At 43.8% G+C, this 24,424-nt stretch overlaps 1 protein-coding gene across 3 annotated transcripts in view; it reads left to right on the forward strand.

The window, feature by feature from the left end:
- ABHD2 (abhydrolase domain containing 2, acylglycerol lipase) overlaps nt 1–24,424 on the forward strand; it is a 103,227-nt gene that overhangs the window by 11,002 nt on the left and 67,801 nt on the right. Inside the window, exons 1-3 of one of the 3 annotated variants that reach the window (XM_072799669.1) lie at nt 9,951–13,992; nt 14,156–14,256; nt 16,631–16,830. In XM_072799669.1, coding sequence (XP_072655770.1) covers nt 16,637–16,830 — 194 coding nt within the window. In that variant the 5' untranslated portion in view covers nt 9,951–13,992; nt 14,156–14,256; nt 16,631–16,636. Of the gene's footprint in view, nt 1–9,950; nt 13,993–14,155; nt 14,257–16,630; nt 16,831–24,424 lie in introns of those variants that run through there. The other 2 variants (XM_072799659.1, XM_072799679.1) reach the window with 2 other exon arrangements.

Below are 24,424 nucleotides of genomic sequence, written 5' to 3' on the forward strand. Positions count from 1 at the left end.
AAGATACAGTGATTTGGTAGCACCAGCCAGAGAACACTAGCACTACTGGGTTCAAGGCGTGAGAGTCTTCAAACTCTATCCTGTGGGTTTGTAAACTTCATCTTTTTCTCTGGGTGGCTGATGGAGAAGCAAATGGTCTGGAGTGGGGACAGGAATGTGGATGCGTGTGACCCACTCGTCCCCTGTAGAAGATGTTTAGATTGGATTGGTCATGATCACTCACAGGCAAGTGTAGAAGCAGGACCAACCAGACCTGAAACCCTGGACATGCGGCTCTGGACTGTGATTCTCTAGCCTTGTTGGATAAAGCAAGCCCCTCCCCTGCCTTCTCTAGTGAGGACACCACTGCCAAGTTAGCACTGGGGTTGCATTTTTTCATTTTTATTGTAATAGCAGGACACTCTTATCACCACCCCCCCTATTTAATGGGTAAGGAAGCTGAGGTGCAGAGAGGTTAAGAGGCTTGCCCAAAGTCACACAATAAATGGTACAGTTGCCATTTAGGCCAGGTCTGTCTGTCCCCTAAAGCCTGTGAATTTCTCCGCCTTGACGTGAGTTGCCTCACTACCCCGACATCATCGGTGTATACCCACAGAAAGCATCTAGATGAAGTAGAAATCTTTGTAACAATTGTTCTGACCTATTTATACAAATTTGTTTCACATACCATAGATATTTGAGGAGGGATTTTTGCATTTTCCTTAGATGCCAGAAAGGATCTCCATGTTACAATTCCACCAATGTTTCAATCCGGGTTAACTAACCTAGGATTAATTGTATTTGACTTTTAATTTTCTGGATTACGTCCTAAACTCATGTTGGTGGGAAAATACCATAGGTAATCTTGTTGTTTTGGATGTTTGGAGGAAGTTAGTAGAAGTTGTGAGTCTTCTAGCGGTATTTGGGTATTTAGCTGAATGCCAACAATCAATGTGTAGCTTTCTTTCTTTTTTTAAATGAGTGGCTTTCTGTCTAACTTTTTTTTGGGTGCCTTTCCTTCCTTCTACTCCCTAAAACAGCCCATTTGGGCTCTGATTTCTCTTTCTTTTTATGTGAGCAGGTTTTGAAGTAGATTGATTTATAGCTCTTTGAACCTGCCAAGATACGCTTCAGACAAACAAGGGAAAAGGTAAAAGAAATATGGTATTGGACAGTAGCTTCTCTGAGTGATGGAAAGGGGAAAAGTTTCATTTAGATGGATAATTATTTGCCTGAATTCTGAGATGGTCTTTAAAATATCCAAAAGCTGCTGACAGCCCAGGTCACATTGAGCTTTGTCTTTTGCTCCACAGAGTGTGGCAGTTACAAAGATCTGTACCTCTCAGCCTAATGAAATAATCTCCTCCTGAGAAAATTCTGCTTAAGGGATCAGAATGGTGATGCGTTAGGCCTTCCCACAGACTTGGCCAATAAATATGTACTGAGTGCCCCACTGCGTGCTCAACACCATTAAATTTAAACTTGTATAGAATTTACATGAGGATTGAATTAGAAGGGCATAGACCAGAATCCCCAATAGAAACAAAAGGAACATAAGTCATTACTTTTATGTAGAAATGAGGCTTGCACATTTTCTAGTTATGAAAGGGGTATTTGCAAAATGCAAAGGTGGGAGACGGTATGATTTTTAGGGCCTTAAGGGGATGGGTTCCCAAATGAAAATTCCCATATAGATCAGTAGATTGTTCAAAACTATTTGCATGGTGACGTTGTGTGTTAACTATATTTTAAAAAAGAAAAATGATTTGAATGCCATCGTGGGCTTGCAATGATATTCAAATGATGCATGACAACGCTTGTCTAGTGCCCCATGGATCAGGTTACACAGAGCCAAAGAAATGCTTCTCACACCTCCTGCCATGTGCACTCAGACCTTCAGTGTGTCTGCACAGCACACATAGCCACAGCCAAATATGTGTGGGACGCCACCTTTTCCTTGTAAGTAAAGCCCTGAAATTTCATTTCACAGTGAATCACCACCTCTGCCCCTACATCCTCCCTCTTGCCCTGTCTGCCTGTCTCCTGACTGTCCAGCATTCTTGGGTCCTGGGTCAGCCAGTGAGCCCAGCCTGATGTCTGCACCCCACCCCTGCTTCTCACCTCCTCTTGTGTCCCATCTCTTCCCATGAGTCCCTAGCTATCTAGTCATCCTCCTTGCTTCCTTTGTCTGAATTCCTCTAGTATTTGTAGTTGGTACTTTAGGATTCTGTACCTAAAATACTCATAGAGCTGCACTATTTCCCAGTTATTTCATGGATGCCATGTATTATACTTCTTTCATACTCTTCACAGAGTTTAGAATGAAGCTAATGCCTTTGGTACCCTTGGGAGCTGGGTGGAATATCAGAAGAAGGGTGTAGATTTACATAACATCCTCCCCACCCCTGTGATATTGACACACTTTTTTGGCGGGGCTGGGGTGGGGACAGCTCTGTCCTCTCCACTTACAAACCACTGTTTTATCCATGAGGGTGCTTCCAATGTATACAGGTGTATCAATTTTTGAGAAATGAGATCACGGTTTTTTTCCCCATTATGGAGAAGCAGTTTCCTCATTTTTGATGATAGAGTCTTTCTTGATGGCTGGCTCCTCATCTCTTGGGAGACATGTGTGCGTAGGGGAAGCCCAGGAGAGGAGGAACCCCTGTAAAGTGAGCTAGCAGTTGAGATGCACCTGCCTTATGGTGCATAGTATTGAAAACTCTCCCCTGTGGTGTTGGGTGGAGGTATATGGAGGTGGGCTCTGAGCAGATGAATGGCTGACACAGGTAAGCTTTAGATAGAAACCAGAGGAGGAGGAGGCCACTGGGTGACGAGGGGTAGCAGTTGGGACTTGCCCTTGGGCCTTAGAGAAGGCTGAAAGCTTGTTTCCCAAGGCTGGGAGAGATGTTTGTGTTGGATGGATGAGGAGACAGGAACATTTGAGGATGTGAACCTACTTCTATCTGTTTACTTCGAAAAGCAGTCTAGGTAGCAGAGACCCCAAATATATCAGCCCTTTCTGTCTTAGAGCTTTTGAATTTTTGTTTTGCTATCTATTTCAGTGTTATCAGTAAAGGATCTGATAAAGCCAAGCTCAGGACTGCCTGGAGGACCCAATTCCATGTTCTTCATGTGTTAAAAGTCCCTAGCTATTGCTTTAAAACTAACATTTTTCTCATCTTGAAATATTTAATAAGGCAGCTTTTCTCTAAAAAGCTCAAGGCATTTTATAAATTTTATCCTGAGTATATCTGTGGGTATTTTGTAATTATAAAGCTTTTTAAAAATCTACATAATTTCATTAACTGCTTTCCCTTTAGTAACCTGTAATGTATGCAATCTCCCCTCCCCCATTTTATAGAAGAAAAAGAAACTTTCATAAAACTTAGATAATTTACCCAAGGTCACTCAAGGTCATTTGGCAGAATCTGAACTCAAACGCAGGTCCTCAGATTCTAAATTTTTTTTTTAATTTATTTATGATAGTCACAGAGAGAGAGAGAGAGAAAGAGAGGCAGAGACATAGGCAGAGGGAGAAGCAGGCTCCATGTACCGGGAGCCTGACGTGGGATTTGATCCCGGGTCTCCAGGATCGTGCCCTGGGCCAAAGACAGGCGCCAAACCGCTGCGCCACCCAGGGATCCCAGGTCCTCAGATTCTAAAAGCTCTTGTTCATTTATGAACAACATGGGCTCCATGAAGCTAGGGTAAGCTTCAAAATCCTCATAGAGGGCAAGTGATCTACCCAGAGTTGCACAGCACAGCACATTTTGAGAAGAGAAGCCACCGGTGTGGAGACACAAATGGGATCCCTTCCCTCTTCTCACAGCCAGAATCCTGCACCTCTGGGTCCTTCCACTTGGGTTGTGACCCAGAAGCTGGGGACGGGGCTCTGTTGAGTGCCCAGAATCAGCAGAACTGATGGCAGATGCTAGGCAGGGCCTCCATGGAGGCCCAGTGCTGGACCTGGCTTGTTTAGTACCAGGTGGTAACTATCTCACACTACCCTTCCTTTCATTCTTAGCCCAAGGACCCGAGTGTGAATCAGTCCTTCCTATTAGCATTTAGCTAGTGGATTTTATCTTCTAAGACTTGGGCACTTGTCACAATGGAATCCATGTGACCTTTAAGCCTGCTGTTCTAAGCTGGCATGAGATCCTGTTTCTACTCACAGCGTCTGAGGTTATAAAACAGAAATAAGTAAAACGTTCCTTAAAAAGCCATGCACACACACAAAAAAATAAAAATAAAAATAAAATAATAAAATAAAATAAAAATAAAAAGCCATGCACATTGTATACCCTTGTCTCTAGAACCTTCTCGGTCTTGGAAGGGCAAGGGGCCCAGAACCTTTCCTGCTTTCTAAGCCTGTGTTAAAGGGTCTGGTGGCTGAGCCCCGAGAGGAGCTCTTGCTTCCACAAGTGACAGAATTTATCATCAGAGAGCCACAGAGCCAGGAGGACCTAGAGAACTGGTGAGCTAGCCCTGTGGGCAGAGTCTCTCTCCTTTGGGAAGGAGGCAAGGGGCTTGACCTGTTGGTTAGGTCTTCTCACACATCTACTTCTTGACACTAGCTGCCTGGGTGAAGGGCAAATGCCACAGCTATAGTGGGCTGCAGGTGTCAATGCTTTTGTGGGGGGTGTGCACACTGGCCGTCTTAGCCAGGTCACTGTGCTCTGCTCTGGCGCTGGGGGCCTTGGGAAACCAGAATGCTCAAAAATGGAGATTCCCAGTTACATTTATTTCTCTCTTTCTGGGTAGCTGTAAGTCTCCTGTTTTAGCTCTGAGTGACACTTGCCTCTTTGCTTTAGTGAGTTCCATGGGGTCCATGGTTCTTTAGTCAAGGGTTGTGCCAGGCACAAACTACGTCTTGCCTCTAGCCACTTCCTCTAGTTTCCTCCTTCTGGCAGTTTGTTTGCAGACTCAGAAGACTGAATGAGATCTGTACTGTTCCTAGGACAGGTCCAGGAAATTTCTTTAGTGCAGTAAATCTAGAGAGGCTCTTCTCTTCAATTGTACCCTTCCCTTAAAAATTCCAGCAAACTAAGTGCTTAGGTTCCTTAGGTTCTAGTAAACTGAGATGCTTTTGATATTACAGAGTTTAATTACAGTATAAGGGTTTTTTTGTTTTGCTTTTTAAGTAGGCTCCATGCCTAGCAGGGAGCCCAGCGCAGGGCTTGAACTCACAACCCTGAGATCAAGACCTGAGTTGAGATCAAGAGTCAGACGCTTAACTGACTGAGCCACCGAGGCGCCCTACAGTATAGGGTTTTGTTTTGTTTTGTTTTTAAGATGTTAAATATTTATTCATGAAAGACACACAGAGAGAGGCAGAAACATAGGCAGAGGGAGAAGCAGGCTCCCTAGGAGGAGCCCTATGCAGGACTCAATCCCACCATCCCAGGATCCAGGACCTGAGCCGAAGGCAGACGCTCAAACACTGAGCCACCCAGGTGCCCCCAGTCTAGGGGCTTTAACACATGTGTACAGCTATAAAATATCTTCATTAAAGTGCCTGTCTTTTTAGAAAAGTCTAGGATTTCCACAGAGGAAACACCTGGCTTATGATTTTTTGTTTGTTCTCAGGTAAAGATTGAATGGTCTCTCTGTGATAGCGAGAACAACTTTGCTTGTGATTTTACTGAGTGCTTTACCCATTTGTCCTCCAGTGAGAGTACAGCAGGGATGCTTGCTCATGGGAGAAGCCAGCTTCCTTTCTGTATTTGAAGAAGAGCCTGTAAAAGTACTCAGTTAAATGTGCGTGCTTAACGGTGACTCAATCTCCAGATATTTTTAGGTCAGTGATTTTCTTTTGGGAAAACTCGTGGGTTAGTAGCCATTCCTGACATTTAAATGTGAGGTTCACATTTCTCTCATAGGGTAACTTTCCTCTTACTAGGAACTTGTAGGACATCTTCCAAAATTTCTGCAGGTTGAGTGTGCGACCTTATGACTTTGTGGAAGAAGATGGTTAAAATTAACAGTTACCACATGAGTGAGTTTGCACAAAGGCAATTTCAGGGCCTGAATTGTGGCCTACTGAGAATAATGTTCATATCAATGTGTTTAGTTCTCTGTTGATCCACCCCTTCTCTTTCCCAAATTGTGTGTGACTTCGGACGGTCCTTTCATTTTGTGGCACCTGATTTGGGAAAGATGTTGCACGAGATTGCCGAGGGGCTTCCTCCTTCCTTGCAGCCAGCCAGTCTGGTTTGATGAATGAGATCTAGTCTAGATCTAGTCATCAGTGCTCAGTATTCAAAAATAAATACACTTCTCGTGGCATCTGTTGGAAATAGGATTGGCCCTGCCATTGCCAGTGCTCTCCATCACTTTGGATTTGAGGTGGTTACTCTGAGGACAGCTCCAACAGAACTAACTCTCCCTGGAGAGAATAGGCAGGCCTGGCCCAGCCTGCATATGCCAAGAGTGGTTCTGTGCTGGCAGAGGGGCTCACCCAGGGCATCAAAACCTCACTGTGAGTGAGAGCAGGGCCGGAGTCAGCCCAGGTTGCCAGAAGGGCATGGTTCTGGGTAGCCCAGGATGTACCTTGGCTCCTTCCAGCAATGCCTCTGACACCATTCCAGCCCCATGGCAGTAAGTGTGGATGGCTGGGCTTTCTCCTACCTCTGGACTTGCTTCTCTCCTGCTGTGGAGTTGTTTTTTATTTTATTTTTATTTTATTTTATTTTTTCCTCTACTCTGACTTGTTTAGTTAAATCGCAGATACAGTGGAGGAGAAACTGGCCCTCTTCCTCCCTGCTTTCTCCTCAAAGCTGTCATGTGGCCTCCATCTAGAGTCGATTATGTTTTGTCTAAGCTGCCATCAACAAGGCTAATGGACTGGGGTGACATGAGGTTTTTGTCGTCATTATACTTGGCCTTCTGCTATCCTTCTCTTGACACAACACTATTCACAGGGCAGTTTTGAGGAGCAGAGTCTGCCAGAGGCTCCCAGTGCTGGCCTAGGGTTTTATTTCAGGGCGTTGAAGAGGTTAGTCAGCAAAGCCACGCCAAGCAAGAGTAGGTTTACCTGCAGGAAGGGAGTGTGTGAGGGGACAGGCCTTCTTGGGAAGAGAGGGACCCCCAGCAGGAGAGAGAGGAGAGGGCTCCAGGTTGTGCACTGCCAGAACCCCTTTTAGCACAGAAACAAGAACACCTGTTGGAGCTGTTACAGAACGTGATGAAGAACACATACTATCCAGTGATTCATTAAGTTGACCATGGTTCCATGTTAGAAGAATAAAGAATAAAGTGACTCTTGGGGTTAATTGCAGACTTGTTGGAGGAAGTCCAACCAGTCGGCCAGCCAGTTCCTTCATTGTCGGTGAGGTCTCTGTGTCAGGTAGGAAAGAGTATCTCTTGGGATCACTTCTGCCAGATGTGGGAGTTTACTAAGGAAAACTGGATGAGAGGTTAGCAGTAGTGATGGTACAGCTGATATTTGGAAGCACTTACCATATGCCAGGATTGTTGTAAAATACCATCTCTGTATCAACACCTTTAGATGAGGGCGAAGGACAAGATCTGTAACTGGTGGGGCCAGGATTTGACCCTGGGCTATCTCATTGCAGAGCCTCGAACTAAACGAAATCCACATCCGACCAGAGTGGAAGAGGAACAGAGGAATTCTTTAGAAGTTTGGTTTGGTTTGGTTTTCCTTAAGAGGTATTTATCAGGGGACCCACAGAATTATTGGAGCTCGTTCTAATATGTCAGGTCCTCTTGAGTTGCCAGGGAGGGAGACACCCCCTCCCCAAATGTCTCCATCTCAAGGCTTCCATAAGTCACTGGTACACGGAGAGGAAAGGGTGGTCTGACAGCTGAATCAAAGAGGAAGAGAAGCCAAGCCAATAAATATTTGTGCACAGAATACCATTTATATTGTGTTAATAAGTAGCCTGTGAATGTTCATGTCAGTTAGCTGATTTGGGTCTGAATTGATTGGAGCTTGTCTGGGTAAGGAGGACGTGGCAAAGGGTATCTTTGACCTGTAAGGACAGAATCAGACAACTACAGAGTCACGAGAGGTAATTTGGGCATATTCTCTCACAGTTCTGAGTAATTCTGAAATCAAGGTGTCTCCAAGGTGGGTTCCTCCCTGAGGGCTCTGAGGGACAGTCTGTTCTGTATTCCTAATTTCTCTTGATTGCCAGCAATCCTTGGCATTCCTCATCTCAGCGATGGTTCGCACTAGTCTCTGCTTCCACCTTTAAAAGGTCTCTGCACATCTGTGTCTCTGTGTCCAAACTTCCCAGTCCTGACAAGGACACCAGTCATGGGGTCAGGGCCAACTCTAATCAGCGTGGCCCCGTCTTACCTTAATTACACCTGCCAAGGACCCAATTTCCGAAGGAAGCCATGTTCACAGGTCCCAGGCAAACATGAATTCGGGGGGAACACTGTGCATCCCACTTCACCCTGTAATGAGTTGTCTGTGTTTGAGCTCTCTACCTGGTTTTTTTCTTTCTTTCCTCACTGTAAGTTTTGTACTTTCAGGGAACATTAATATTCTGAGGCTGAAATCATGGCTCACCCATGCAGGTAGAAGGAATATGACAGAATTTTTGGCATAAATGGCACAGCTGAGAAGGCATAACTGTTTGCCTTATTTGAAGGAAGAACAAAGGCCATGAAGGTAGTCGTTCTTGGGAGTTTTGTTGTTAATAGTCCACAAAGTAAGCTGGCAGACAGGGCTGTCTCTTGTTACAGGACACAGAGTTTTTCCTGTGCTCTTTAGCCAAGGACTGCAATTCTATCCCTAGAATCTCAGAAATTCTGAGCTGTCGGAGACCTTTGGCATCATCTACTTCTAACCTAATCTGCTCACTTTAGGGCTGAGGTCTTTAGGGCTCAGAAAGGTTATGGGACTTGACTTATTCATGGTCCCTGGCTAGGCAGGAGCAGAGCAGGCACTAGGACCCAGGTCTCAGATCCCCAAGGCTGGAGCTTCTCCCAGCCCTGGGGCCCCCATCTCTCCAGGCATCTGTGTCTCCATCTCAAAATAACACCCTGAGCCAAGGGAGAGCTGAGAGAAGTCCTGGCCTTCGCACTGGTGGAAAGACTGGGCAAGCACGTCATAGAGAATGAGACACGACCTAAAGTTCCATTACGGGTGGGCATTTGGGGGCCCCTTGTATGTTGGGTTTCCTTGTTAATGTAGAGACTGCATACAGAATTTTATTTCACTGGTCTTATAAAATGACCAGTAGGAGCAGGGGAGGTGTGTGGCTCTCTGGCTGAGGAAAGACTGGATCAGGTATGCAGTAAGCCCAGTCCTTCCTTGGATTGGAGATGGACGTGGGGTGTGGTGGGGTGGGGTGGAGTGGGATGATGCTTTAGCCCCCAGGCTGGTCTGTATGGCCTTTTCCCCACCGGAGCTCCTTGATGTTCATGGTAACCCGATTTTGCCAGCCCAGGAAAGGGAGGGGGCGGGCACACGAAATAGTACAATGGCAGCTTATTTTGTTATGTCTGGAACAAGTTCAGAATATTAATATTTTGTGGCAGGTCGAACTTGGAAGGAGAGAACGCCATAAAATAAAATGTAGCAAGATAAGTTAAAATCAATGTCAAGAGTTTTGTTCTGAAATTGCCAGTTGATTAATGCCGGGTTGTTTTTTTGAAAGATTTATTTATTCATGAGAGACAGAGAGAGAGAGGCAGAGACACAGGCAGAGGGAGAAGCAGGCTCCCTGCAGAGAGCCCGATGTAAGACTCAATTCCAGGACTCCAGGATCACAACCTGAGCCAAAGGCAGAAGCTCAATCACTGAGTCACCCAGGTGCCTCAATGCCTGGTTTTATACATACACATATATGTATTTAATATATGTATTAAATATGTATTTGTGTATAATCTGTCTCATTGCAGAGCCTCGACCTCAAGTATATACTGTAAACACTCACATTCACACTTACACATATGTCTTCCAAATCCTATACTCAAGTCCCATTTGTAGATCTAGCTACTCCATAAGTCCTTCTCTGATTAATTTTCCCTAGACAAAATTATTCTCATCCTCAAGTTTCTAAAGTATGGACAGCCATAAGATAAGCTTCTTTTTGAACCCTTGTGCAGTGCTGGTGGGAATGCAAAGTGGTGGAGCCACTGTGGAAAACAGTATGGATGTTCTACAAAAAGTTAAAAATAGAGCTATTCTATGATCCACTAATCACACTACTGAGTATTTACCCCAAAATACAAAAATACCAATTCAAAAGGATACATGCACCCCTGTGTTTATCACAGCATTATTTGCAATAACCAAGATAAGGAAGCAGCCCAAGGGTCCATCAGTAGATGAATGGGTAAAGAACATGGAATATATATATATTCCATATATATGTGGAATATTACTCAGCTATCAAAAAGAATGGAATCTGGCCATTTGCAATGGCACGGATGGAGCTAGAGAGTATAGTGCTAAGCAAAATTTCAGAGAAAGACAAATTCCATATGACTACTCATGTGGAATTTAAGAAACAAAACAAATGAACAGAGGAGGAAAAGAGAGAGACAAACCAAGAAATAGACTCTTAACTGTAGAGCACACACTGATGGTTGACCAGCAGGGAAGTGGGTGGGTAGATGGGGAAAACAGGTAATGGGGTTGAAGAAGCACACTTGTCATGAGGAGCACTAAGTGATATATGGGAGTGTTGAATCCCTATGGTGTACACCTGACACTAATGTTACACTGTATGTTAACTGAACCAAAATTAAAATAAAAAAATTTTTTAAAGATTAGCTTCTTTTCTCCCAGTTAAAATGAGAATTCTACTTCATTGTGGGCCAACACAATGTTTAACACAGTGCTAGGTGCACAGTAGGTTGCTGGGTCCTTGAGCCACTGGAGTTCAAGGGAAGTGACCCTGAGGACATGTAGTAGAACTGTCCTGCTTCTTGGGATGTCAGGTTCAAGCCTTGGATCAAGGGTGCATATTTGGACCATAATAATTACAAATCTCTCATAGGATTCCCTTCACTGAACTGAATTCAATTTAAAACCCTTGGTGTTTTTTGAGGGTTGAGGAAATTAATTCTCTACTGCATTTGCTATTAAAAAAAAAACGTTGTAGGAGGACATTGCCTATCACATCACTCAAGAGCCACTTATATAAAGTCCCACAGAGGGTTTTTTTTTTTTTTTTAATGATTCTCTGCCAGAAAAGCCCTCCTTCCCTTCCATATCTGTCATGCTTTCTGGGATAAGAGCACAGGACACGTTGTCTTTCTTTCCACTTTGGAGAACCAAGAGTTTGGGTTTCTCTTTTTACTCTTGTAGTCAGCAAGCTCAGGTCCATTCTAGGCTTACTCACATCTGTAATTGTTGTGTATGTGGACAGAGGTATTCTTCTTGTCTAGAGGTTTGTAACTCCTTCTTAGGTTTTGTTAGTTGCTATTTTAGGGCTTTTTTTTTTCTGTTTTCCTATTATTATTATGGATTTTTATTATTTTCTATTTTCCTATTATTATGAATTTTAGAAAAGAAAAAAAAGAAAAATTACCTGCACTCTAATGACCCAGTGATTGTAGCATCCAGAAAGATTTGAATATATAGTGTTTCCTTCTGTATCATTAGAAATTGCAGACAAGGGGTGCCTAGGCTCAGTCAGTTAAGCATCCAATTCTTGCTTTCAGCTCCGGGTGTGATCTCAGGGTCAAGCCTCACACTGGGCTCCGTACTTGATGAGTTTGCTTGTCCTTCTCACTCTGCTCTTCCCCCTGCTTACACACTCTCCTCTGTCTCTCAAATAAAAAAAATATATCTTTTTTTTTTTAATTGTAGACTTGAAGACTCTAGATGTAACAATGGCTTAAACATGCAAGGGATTATTCAGTTCTGTAAAAGAAACCCGGAGGTAGTCAGTCTAAGTCTGACATGGTAGACCCATGAAATCATCAGGGACCCCAGGCTTCTGTTTTTCCACTCTGCTGTCCTCTTAATGGGCTCCTCGAGCAACCTCAAGGTTACTTCATGGCCAAAGATGGCTCTGGGGTTGTAGCCACATCATCTGCATTCCAGGGATATGTGAAGGGAAAAAGGTAGAAGAAGAGTTTACCCCCTGCTTTTTAAGGAGGCTTCGGAGAAATCAGACCAGCACCTTCAGATTTGGCTAGAATTAAGTCACATGAACTCACCTACCTGCAAGGGCAGCTGGGATCTATAGTTTTTTCCAGCAAGGCAGGCCCATTTTACAGGTCTCTTAGTGGGAGGAAGGAGAGCTTTCCTTTTGAGAAGCAGTCAGCCATCTGCCACATTTCTGGGCTGTTCTACATGTGTATTATTGAAACCATCCCAGATAGTTTGTGGAAAAAGTCAAGGTGTAGATAAACGTCAAGGTGTGGATAAACAGTGTGAATAACAACAAAATGTATCACATCTTATGTGCTGCTTTGTCTTTCCATAATTTTTCTGTGAATTTATTATTTATACATATACTGATTAGTGTATGCTTTGAATATTCAGTCAATACAGACTTATGCAGGGCCAGAGGGATCTTAACACAGGTTTCTCCAAGGGTCGCATATTTTGATGCCCATAGGAACCACTCCAGCACCATGGGTGATTAAGCAGGTGATGGGGGGGTGGTCAGTGTTGTGGACCGTATGGAGTGGTGGGGACCGTGACAGCACAGAGATCACAGGTCCTGTCTGGAGGGGCAGCCACCTTTCAGCTCCAACCGTTTTGCCAGATGAGAACCAAGCTTGGTGTTGCCAACTCTTACGATTTTTTTTTTTTTTTTCAAGAAAAACCAGAAGTTTGGATTTTTATTTGAACTCCCCCGGTATTTATAACTTGCCGGCTAAAAAAACAAAAACAAAAACTTGCCGGCTAAAAAAACAAAAACAAAAACTTGCTGGCTAATAACCTTAATTGTTTAAAATGCTAGCCAGCAGCTGAACCCTGGAAAGGTCAGGTGCCTTGTGATGTGGCTAGAGACTTTGCTCTTTAGTCCCCACCTCAACAAAGCCTGGTCCTCTGTGGCGAATTGGTCTCAGAATATGAAGAAATAATAAAAATTTGAGGTTGAGCATGACTACTCTGAGGGTTAATTGAGTCTCCCTTTCAAGTGGCTTTCATTTCCTTTTGAAGTCATTTTGATGTTGTGGAATCAGAGAACACTGGGCTCGAATTCCAGCTCTGCTCTCACCACTGTGTGACTTTGGGCAAGCCTCTGGTGTGTCCTCTATGTCTTTTGTCCCATCCATTTTGTTCCATCCATTTCTTTCTTGCCTGCTTCTCTTTCTCTCTCTTTACTTTCCTTTTTACAGTGTGGTGGTGAAGAGGAGGGCTCCTGGAACCTGAATGAATCCTGGTTTCTCCACCTACTAGCTAAGTGGCCTTGGGCGAGTTACTCAAACTTCTTATGCCTCAATTTCCTCGTCTGTGAAAAAGGGATAATAATAGTACCTGCTCCATAGGGTGCAGTAAGGCTGGCATATGTAAAGTACCCGGGACGGGGCTTGGTGCATAGGTAGCACTGTATAAACCCTGGCTGTCCTCTCTGCCCTCACCCTTCTCTTTTCTGCTTGGAAGCAAAGCATTTGCAGCCCAGTGGGCCCAGCCCTGGGTCCCCACCCACAGAGAGAACTTTTAACTCCTGACACTCCTCCACAGCCAGTCCCCAGCCCCATCAAGACCTGCAGGCTGTGTAGCTTCCCATTCCATGCCTTCAGTACTGTTCTGCTTCTGGTCCTGGGCCTCCAAGCCCATCCGTGTTCATATCCTCCTCTCTCAGCTCACATTTCCACATTTCGTTCTGTCGCTGCTGTGTGTTTGGGAGATAAGGGATGAGTCAACCCACTGCTGCCTTGACCTCAGGCCTTGCTAATAAGTTATTTCCTTGGTCACCCAGATGCTACCTCTCAGGCATTTCTGAAGATGACGCTATAAGATATAGCATGAAAGCCATATGGGTTTGCTTTAGCCAGAATCCTGGATAACTCATCCTGGAAACCAGAGAGACTGTCAGTTTGTGGCTCCACAAAGAAGTCCCCCAGCAGGTTTGTTCAAATGGCCAAGCAGCCAAGAGTGTGACACATGTGTTAATTAAAGAAATGGTCTTTCTCCCCAAAGACTTGAAATGAAGAGACTTGGATGGTGCTTTTATTTTAATTAAATTGCTTCTTTCTCATTCTTTAGAATGTGACCATCTAATCTTTTCAGCTTTTAGGTTAATTTGAATAAGAGATCTGACCTGAGTGGCCCAGCTGTACAACTCTTCAAGGACAGTTCATATTTGCAGTAGAGAGGAACCAGGGACATAGGTATGTATGGTTCAGACTTTTTGTTTGTTTCTCTTCTTCATTTCCCCTTATGTTACTAAGTAGGGAGAGGAAGTGGGAAGGGAGGGACTTATTTTTTTAATTCAATTAAGTTACACTCCTTGATGAACAAAGAAACTGGTAAAGCCACCTGCTGCATTTCTCTGTTCTCTTTCCACTAAAGGGGACAGGAAAGAGCATGTTAACAGCACCATGTCAGAGAAACTTTGGAACTCCTGCTGGATCTTATTTGGGGCATTTCATTCACTAGACTTAAAAATCCATATTAATGAACAGTAAGCTCTTGGATATTTGTCTCCTGCTGGCTTGACTGCCTTAGGTGGCAGGGCTCCCACCTATAGCACACTTTGTGGTGTTGTATGCATTTTTAGGCCACACATCCCTTGGAGAACCTGATTAAATCTGCAGATTGTCAATCTCGGGGTCGTGAGATCAAGCCCCGAGTCAGGCTCCAGGCTCAGCAAGGAGTGTGCTTGAGATTCTCTCCCTCTGACCCTCCCCAGAGCACATGCTTGCACTCTCTCTCTCTCTGTCTCTCTCTCAAATAAATAAATCTTTAAATCCACAGATCCTTACCACAGAAAACCACATATAAACATTCACATATAATTTCAGGGGGTTCCTGGACCCTAGAATCCTATAGGGAACCCACAGACCCCAAGTTAAGAATCCTTTTTTAGGGGTTTATAAAGAGCCAGCCTTTAAGGGACAATGGTCCTAGGAATGAGATTATACATCTCCTAAAGTTAGGTTTTTAAGGCAACTCTCAGGTCATAAAGGTTCAACGGTTGATGCAGCTGGAAGTATTTTTTTTTAAAGATTTTTATTTATTTATTCAAGAGAGAAAGGCAGAGACACAGGCAGAGGGAGAAGCAGGCTCCATGCAGGGAGCCCAACGTGGGACTCGATCCCAGGACTCCAGGACCACACCCTGGGCCGAAGGCAGGCGCTAAACTGATGAGCCACCCAGGGATTCCCTGGAAGTATATTTTGATTCAAAATCATATTGGATACATTTTTCTAAGTTATTTTCTTGTTCTGATGGTGGAAGGCTAGTTGAGTCCTGAACTATGATGGCCTTTCCTCACTGAGTTGGAACACCACACCTGCCAGAGGTCATCAGCTGTGTGTTCAGGTCCTGTGTTTGCCAACATCACCCTGACTTTAGAAAAGGGTCTCTCAGGCCTCTTTGGCCTCATTGTAGATCTCTGGAGAGTTCATTCGGTCATGCCCCACACACATTTTCGGGAGATTGTTTTGTCTTGCCCGTTCTGTCTGCACTGTTGGCCACCAGAGTCCTCGTGCTGACTGTTTTTAGCAGAGGCTACTTGACACCATTCCAGGGAAGCTGTTGCCATGGCTACCTTGGCTGTGAGTTAACAGCTCGTGGTTTCCCTGATTTTTAAGGTAACAGCTAATGTTCTGTTTTCCTGCCAAGGAGCAAAGAAAAGACTGGATTTTTGTTGCTGTTGTTGATGTTTCATTTTATGTATTTGGAGGGGATGTGTGTGTGTGTGTGTGTGTGTGTGTGTGTGTGTGTTATATACAAGGTAAAGCTACCTTAAAATTTAAAATATTAGGAGAGCTTGAGGAAAAGCCAGACCTGCATACACATTTCCTGCACTCCCAATTTTTAATTTTGGTCTGGATTTTGGACTAATGGCTATCATCAGGTACCTTCAATGGGGAAAGAAATAAGTGGAGTTCTGTTTCACTCTGCCTGAAACCCCCAGGCTCAAGGATCACTGACCCCCTGGACCAAGTCCAGACTTGATTCCAGCTCTACAACTCCAACCCCCCACCCCCCACAGCCCAGGAGCAGATGGCAGTCAGGCCCAAGTTGTTTTGTCTCCTCTTGCTCTAAAAGTAGGGGGTGGGGCCAGCAGGCCAGACCATCGTACCTGTGAACAGTAATCGTCCCTCCCATATCTCTGTCCCAGACTGTAAACATGGTGCCTTACACACACCTGGTGCAGAGCCATTCAAGGCTGCCTGCTTGTGGAATTCCGTGTGCCACCTCCAGTCCAGCTGGAGCCTCTTTGGCTGGACTTCTTTCTCCTGCTCCCAAAAGATCCAAAAGATCAGCATTTTCTAATTTGCTTATCTTAGAAGTACTCATTAGATTTAAAAAAAAAAAAAAAAAAAAAAACTTAAACAGTTTATCAGTGCTCAAGACTGTGATTTGGGTTCGTGCCAGTTCATTGGTGACTTAAAGGCCGTGATGGCAATTGCCCTGAGTGGCCCTATGGACATATCTGGATTGTGACATGTCATCGCTAGATTTGCCTCTTAGTGTGGTGGGCTTCACCCCTCCTCACTGTGCTCCTAACCCTATGTGTGTGCTTCTGCTCCCCAGATCAAGATGAATGCCATGCTAGAGACCCCTGAGCTCCCGGCCGTGTTTGATGGGGTGAAGCTGGCTGCAGTGGCTGCCGTGTTGTATGTGATCGTCCGGTGTTTGAATCTGAAGAGCCCCACAGCCCCACCTGACCTCTACTTCCAGGACTCGGGGCTCTCGCGTTTTCTGCTCAAGTCCTGTCCTCTTCTGACCAAAGAGTGAGTATATCGCACACCCCACTGTATGCCCAACCGCTGATCTGTTTGGCTAGTACAGTGTTCAAAGAAGAATCTTCTCATGTTGTGTCCTTATGGCATCCATGTAAAGTAGTGTCATTAGTGTTAAAATAGCCACGGTCTCAATACAAACCTGGTGTTTGAATCCTGGAGGACAGGGGACAGGGTCAGCTTTTTTTTTTGCCTGGAAATATCCCTTCCTCCACACTGTGGTGTCAGCATCCATGATAAGGGCTTTGCAGAATGCAGTAGTCATTTTTAGGGAGATACAGAAAACTTGGATAGTATTCTAGGCCTTTATCAAGTACGCTGTTGCCAGTCTTAGGATGGAGGAACCATTTACCTAAAATAATTAATAAACAAAAAAAAGCACAGATTGACTGGTTGGGTACTCTCCATCCGCATTCTTGAAAAATCTACTGAATATCGTCTAAGAGAATATTTGCATTGTGAATAAACCGGGGTTTCCCTATGTCAGCCCCAGGACTATATTTTGGAGGTGGCAAGGGTGCCTCCTGTTTCTGCGAGGGGAAACATAGTGGCAAAGTAACAGGAATCTGCATTCCCTGTCATCCCCTATTTTCAAGAGGTGCGTGGTTAAATTTTTCCCCTCTTGATGTCCTCTGAATAACTCTGTCTTCCTTCAGGGCTCCGGTCAAGCCTGGAGCATGAAACATTCTCTGCTCTCCTGGATCTGAATTCCTTTATCCTCGCTCATTATTGCTGATTCACTGTTATGCTTCTTCAAACTGATACCATTCGGCCAAGCGTGCCTTAAAAGGGGAGCTGCTTATAGAGCTGTCTTACTACACTGTGTCCCCTCAGCATGAGGACTAAACTCAGTGAAGTTTCTAATACTCGGTAGATAGTAGTGGGAGCTTCCCCCCTCTCCTGATAGAATCTTTCACCGTCTCTGGAGTTGGGGACAATTGGGTAAATGATTTTCTTCTAAGAGTGGACAAGTGAGCAGCCGACACATCTGAGAGTTTGGGTTCTTGCTTTGTCTTGTGCAATTGTCTAGTTGATTTTTATATGCTCTCAGCCAAGGGCAAAGTGCTGCCATTGTGAGCTTTGGGTGTTTGCAGTGTTTGCATGGACTTTTCTCACTTTTAACAGTGATGCCAGGACCCAAAAGTTCCTATCACCTAAGAGTGACCTATAACTCAGTCACGTTGCCTAATACTTGTGTTGAGTGCCAGATACAGTATAAATGTCATCCTGTTGACTTTGGAGGGGGCTTCACGTCACTGTGGGAGCAGAGTAACCCCACAACTGGGTACTAGAAAAGGCAATCTTATTCAGCAGTGTATGCAGTGAAAAAGCGCCTCCCCTAGCAGGTGTGCACAGAATCTGTATGCTTTCTGCATCGGCCGGCATCATTCTTCACCCCTGAATTTAGAGGATTCACCAGTCTGGTCTGACAAGTAACATTTGCACCTATTCTCATTTTGAGTGGGACCCAGCTAGACCCAAGTCTCTCAGCCATCTCATTTTTAGAGAAGAAAACAAAAGTATTAAGTCAATATGTAAGTGAATAATGTAGATGAATGTGAAGTTCTACCCAGCATTGGTTCCTGAGTAACCAGAAGAAGCCACAGAAAAGCTACTATTGTCTAGGCTTCAGAAAGACACCATGGATCACTTGATCCTGTACTAATTGTTCAAAGTAAAAAAAAAAAAAAAAAAAAAAAAAAAGGTTCAACATGGCAGGTTTTTACCTCTTTTCATATTTTCGTTTAAAAAAAAAAGCAAAACATTAAGTCCAACTGTTCTCTTTCCCATTTTCCCCCCTGGCACATACCCTCTCTGAGCTTTAGGTGCTGATGTGGCATTATGTGACTCTGTTGAGATGGCCCTGCCCACTCTTCTGGTGTGGAAGTGTGTCCTGGCCACAGATCTCCTTGGACCTCATGGCAGTGTCTACCACTGTACTACCCTTGTCATTAACCAGTCGCCTGATCTATCCTGGTAAAACCCAAATTAGGAAAGAGTGGAGATCAGCCTCAGTTACTTAGCTATGTCCCTATAGCAAAGGGACAAGTTCCCCAGAAACTGTTTCCTTCCAAGATCTGTCCCTTTGAGAAGAAAACCAGCCTCCTTAGAGCATGTTGGCACATTAAACAGCTAAATTTCAAACATCCAAGCTCTCTGACTTGACCATGACAAATGATTAAAGAACAAAAGGATTCACTAACCTCTTTTTAGCCTCTATTTTAACTAACCTCTTATTTAAAAAAAAAAAAATTGTTTTAAAGTAGCCTCCACACTGGAGCCTAACACAGGGCTCAAGCTCATGACCCTGAGCTCAAGACCTGAACTGAGATCAAGAGTCAGATGCTCAACCGACTGAACCACTCAGGTGCCCCAACTAACCTCTTATTTTTTATTTAGGTTCTAATTTTAGGAATAACTATATCCTGCACTTATGTAGCTTATCATGAGAATGTCTTTACAATACTGCCTTTTATCCTCATTCATGCATTTTGAATTTGTTGAGTGTGTCTCATAGACATTGTGCATTTAATCTTCTTTTTTTTAAGATTTTATTTATTTCTTTGAGATAGAAAGAGAGAGAGCAAGCACAAGCAGGGGGAGCAGCAGAGGGAGAGGGAGAAGCAGACTCCCCACTGAGCCAGGAGCCCGATGTGGGACTCAATCCCAGGACCCCGGGATCATGACCTGAGCCGAAGGCAGCCACTTAACACACTGAGCCACCCAGGTGCCCCAGCATTTAATCTTTTTTTTTTTTTTTAAGATTTTATTTATTTATTCATGAGAGACACATAGAGAGAGGCAGAGACACAGGCAGAGACAGAAGTAGGCTCCATGCAGGGAGCCCGATGCGGGACTCGATCCCGGGTCCCCAGGATCACACCTTGGGCTGAAGGTGGTGCTAAACCGCTGAGCCACCGGGGCTGCCTGCTTTTAATCTTTTTAATGACTTTGACGTTAGACTCATTTTTCCTCTCATTTGAAGAAACTTCCCAGGAGCAGAGAGGGTAACTGAATCCAGTCTTGATCCCTCTCTTATCTGTGGGCAAGTGGACAGACTCTTCCCAGGGTACAGAGGAAAGAAGTGAGCAGAGAGCATAAGGGGCCGGCCCGAGATGAGAGCCTTTAGCAGGACTGGCCCCAGAGTGGCCTTCGAATTCCCACGTGACCCTCTTTCTATTTTAATCCCTCTGTCAGAAGCCACTGTCCTTCATGTTCTTTCTCTGTGTCACATTTCTGTAACAGCCTCCATATATTTGAAGCTGAGGGCAGGAAACATGTCTGTTATGGGTAAAAGTGCTTCTCTTGAGACTTTGAAGATTTTTTTCCTAGAGGAAGCCTGTCTGCAGCCTTCACAAACAATTGTCTGGGCTAGAAAGTTCAGTTAACTGATTTACCACAAGCTAATGGTGTTACTCGGTAATCCTTACAGAAGGCAGGTTATTATGGTTATTATGACTTCTGTGTGGAATCAGAGCACATCCTCCTGCTGTTCTGGTAGAGAAAAAAAAGCTGATGAAAGGTGAAGATTGAAAGCATGTTATGAGAATGTTTTTTTCCTTTCTTTCAGCATTAAAGTTTACTTTTGAATCTGTTTAAGCTAATCTAGCCAAAGATACATTAGAAATGCATCTTTTAATGTCTAGAGGAAAACTTTGCTTACATGGGATGATGTGTCTCTTGTTCACTTAGCAACAGATCAATATTTATCTAGTGATTCACTTTTTTTTTTTATTCTCCAGAACTGTTTGCTTTCAGTAGAATGAGCAGACTAAAGCTTGGTTCAGAGTTTTGAGAAGATCTACATGATGTTACAAATCTCCACTTTTTTTGTGAATTAAAAATTTAATACATATTCATTTTCTAAAAACAAAAAATAAGGTAAAGCACATGAAAATCATCTATAGTTCTCCTACTTAGAGATATATCCCATTATTACTTGGGTGAATATCCCTGTGGGTTTTTTTTCTTTTGCAAATACTTCCCCCACCTCCCAAAATCAGGGATCTATATAGTGTTGGGTGGCCTGCTTTAATACTGAGTGTGCCATGGACATTTGCCACGCTGCTATGTATGCTCTAACATGCATCTAACAGCTGCAGAATTCTGTCAATCATTCAAATTTCCTAATGGCTGTTGGCAGCAGTGGTGTAGAGAAAAAGCCTTGAATTGAAATTTGGACTAGAATGGCAACCTACATCTTCTGCTTCTAAACTAGCCACAGAAACGTGGACCAGGTGACAGCCCGCCTGGCTCCTCCTGTATAAAATGAAACAGGCAGCATTCCCATGATGCCTTTTAGCACTAGCAACCAAGTCTAGTACCACTGTTGTCACTAAGCATCAGAGAAGTCCTCTTAGATGAAAGACCCGGGGGTGAGGGTCATGGCTACAGAGTAAGAACGAGAACCCAAGAGAAGGTTTTCTTGTGTATCTGCCTTCTCCTGATTGTTTCCACCCCTGCGTTCTATGTTGGGCTGGCACTAGCCCACTTGGACTTTTGTTTTCATAAGAACACTTTTTTCCCCAGTCTTTTTTGTGCATTCATGTTTATTATTTAACAAAATTGACTGATACCATACAAACTGTTCAGCAACTTGAAAATTTCAATTAGATACATACTGCATAAAAAATTCCATCGAGAACTTAAATTTAATGCCATTTCATCATATAAAGCATCATAACATATTTAACTAGTTTCCTATTTTATAGGGCAGTTGTTTTTCCCTTTTTATATCTTTGTAATTATAACCATTGCTGTGGTGGATACATATTTGGATCTGATTGCTTCCTGAATTCTTGTTAATCTATCTGCTATATAAAAAGATGTGCTCTGTTTAAGGAATTTTACATAAATTGCCAAACTGTCTTCTGGGGGAGTTTTCACAGGTTATAATCTCAGCAACATTGCTGGTTTCTCTTTTCTTCATATTTTTGCCTCTGTTTCATCATCTGCAAAACAGGAATAATAATAATAATATAACAATAAAATTCTTTCCCACTTCCTAGGCTTGTTAGGAAAACTGATTGCAATAGTATTTGCAAATGGTTTATTTAAAGAATTAGAAGCTTGAAGTTCCAAGGTCCTGGTGGAGAATTTTCCAATAACCTGCTATTCTGTGTCTTACTGTGTCTTCATTCAACCTATCCTGGAGTTGCTGATTCTCTCCCGTCCCCCCTCACTGACTTCTTATGTGCTAGACATCGAGCCAATCGCTTTACATTCAGTACAAATACAAGAGTCTGAACTCAAGTCAGCTTATGCAGTTGCATCTCTTATTTATCTATTTTATCCTGAAAGCTCCACATGCCTTATTAATCGTAAATAACAACTCTCCCTCCCAGATCTTCCAGCCTGCTCTGTGTAAGGCCCAGAAAAACCCAGGGGGGTTACATCAAGGAGGGGCATGGGGCATTCCCTTTCTTTATGTGCTCTAAATAGAAAGGTATTTTAAGCTATCATTTACATATAGTACAATACACAAACCTTAAGTATACAGTTCAGGACCTTTTGCATATGTATCCACCTGTGTAACTACCACTCCCTTGGGCTTTTACATGAGTGCCCTGAGTCACATCCTTGCCTCAGCCCCACCCATGTGTCACAATACCACTTGAACTGGCTTCCTCAAGCACACCAGCACCCTACACATGCTGCAGGGTAACCCCAACCTACCTGTGCACCTCATCACCTCAGCATTCTCCCATTGCCCATTGAGTGCCTGTCTCCTGAGCTCCTGCCCTGGGCTATTCCCATATCTCCTCCTTTCTCTCTCCACCAAATTGCTTCTTACCCTGTAAGAAAACCTTAGCATCTGTTCTGAGAAACTTTCCCTGATTTCTCCCCACTCCTCTTCAGTCAGAATGAGCCCCCCTTCCTTCTTCCTGCCTGTGTGTTTCCTCAGCATGTAGCTTTGGTGTCCATTTATCACATTCCACCTTGTTTTATGGGAATTCATATCTATCTCTTTTCTTTATCAATAAAGTAGGTATATCCCAAATGCAGAGCCACATTCTTGATGAGACAGAACAGGATCCGTAGTGCTCCCAGATCTTCAGTATAATGCCATTCTGTCTTTTGTTTTCCTTCAACAGGCATAGGTCTGGGATATTCCCATTTTGGTGAGTGCCATGTGTGCTTGGGCAGGAGAAACCACACTTCTGCTTCCAGCTCACGCAACCAGCCCTGCCCAGGGGCACAGGCACTCCAGGGAATTGACTGTATCTTGAGCTCTGATGGAATTTTATTTGGGGTGGGGAGTCACTTACCCTGTTTCTGAAAGACATGGATTGTTGTTTCAGTCTTAAATTAAAGCAGGGCAACTCCAGATATATGACTAAAGGCAGCTTGCAGCCTCTACCCTTCCCTTGGGCCTTGTCAAAGTTTCCATCACCAAGCCCTGGTTTGGAAGTGAAGATAGGAAGCAGGTTCCCCATCTCTAGAAGCCTGCTGTTGAAATTTATATATTCCTTGTGGGAAGCCAGGCTTCTGGTTTTTCACTCATTAGCAAGCCTGTCTGTGTGGGTCGTAGTCTAGCTAAAGATGGAGGTATTTAGGAGTGTGGTGGAGTGCTTAGCTAATAGACCAGCCTAGAAACAGACAGTTGAAGGGCTTTCACTGGGCATAAGAGACAACCAGGAGCCCCTTCAGGGTCTGGAGAGGGGAAGCAGTGTGATCAAAACCACAGCCACATGATTGTAGGCTCTTTCTTTCCTGGACAAAACATAACAGCTTTCTTCTGCACCCAGCTGCCACCTGTACTCATAAGACCTGGGTATTACTGTTCTCCGTGGGGTGTGAGGTATAGGAGACTTGGAGATGAGGGTGCCACCCATTCCAAACTGAGCTGAAAATCAAAAACCATAGCTGACGCTGCATGCATAGTGCCCTCTCTGTGCATTTCCTCTTTGAAGCTGCTTCAGATACTCGGGAAGAGAATGGCAGAAACACCATGACCTTTCCATAGACTGTTAATGGGTTTGTGATCTATGCTCTTCCCAGTTTCTTCTTTGCACTCACCAGAGTACAAACTCCAAACAAGAATCTTGCTGAACTGTTGCGCTCATTATAATTAGTTCCCATGTTTGGTTTCCTGCCATGAGCCTTGGTTAACCAACATCTGAGGAGTTACTCCTCTGGTTCCATTGTTGGAGGTATTAAAGAAGGATTTTTTTTTTTTTTGAGAGGGGCAGAGGGAGAGAGAGAATATTAAGAGGCTCCCATTGTGTAGCCCAATTCGGGGCTCGATTTCACCCCCCTGAGATCATGTACAACCTGAACCGAAATCAAGAGTCAGACACTTGGAACCAACTGAGACACCCAGGTACCCCAAAAAGGATTATTTCTAAAAACTTTTTCATTATAGAAAAAGAGGTACTTTCTAGAGGCACTTTTTTGTTGGTTTTTGCACAACTATGCTAATTATTTCTGAGACAGCAGAGCAGATCTGCTTTTGATTTTTCTCTCAAACGGTATCAGTTCCATCCCTCTTGCTTCTTACATCTTCTACTTCCTAACAGTAAATATTCATTTTTCTTTTATTCTCTCAATAAAAGCCTGATTCTATATATAAAAATACTGTATT

The sequence above is a fragment of the Canis lupus genome, chromosome 2 (genome assembly GCF_048164855.1).
Source record: "Canis lupus baileyi chromosome 2, mCanLup2.hap1, whole genome shotgun sequence".
Lineage (NCBI taxonomy): Eukaryota > Metazoa > Chordata > Mammalia > Carnivora > Canidae > Canis > Canis lupus.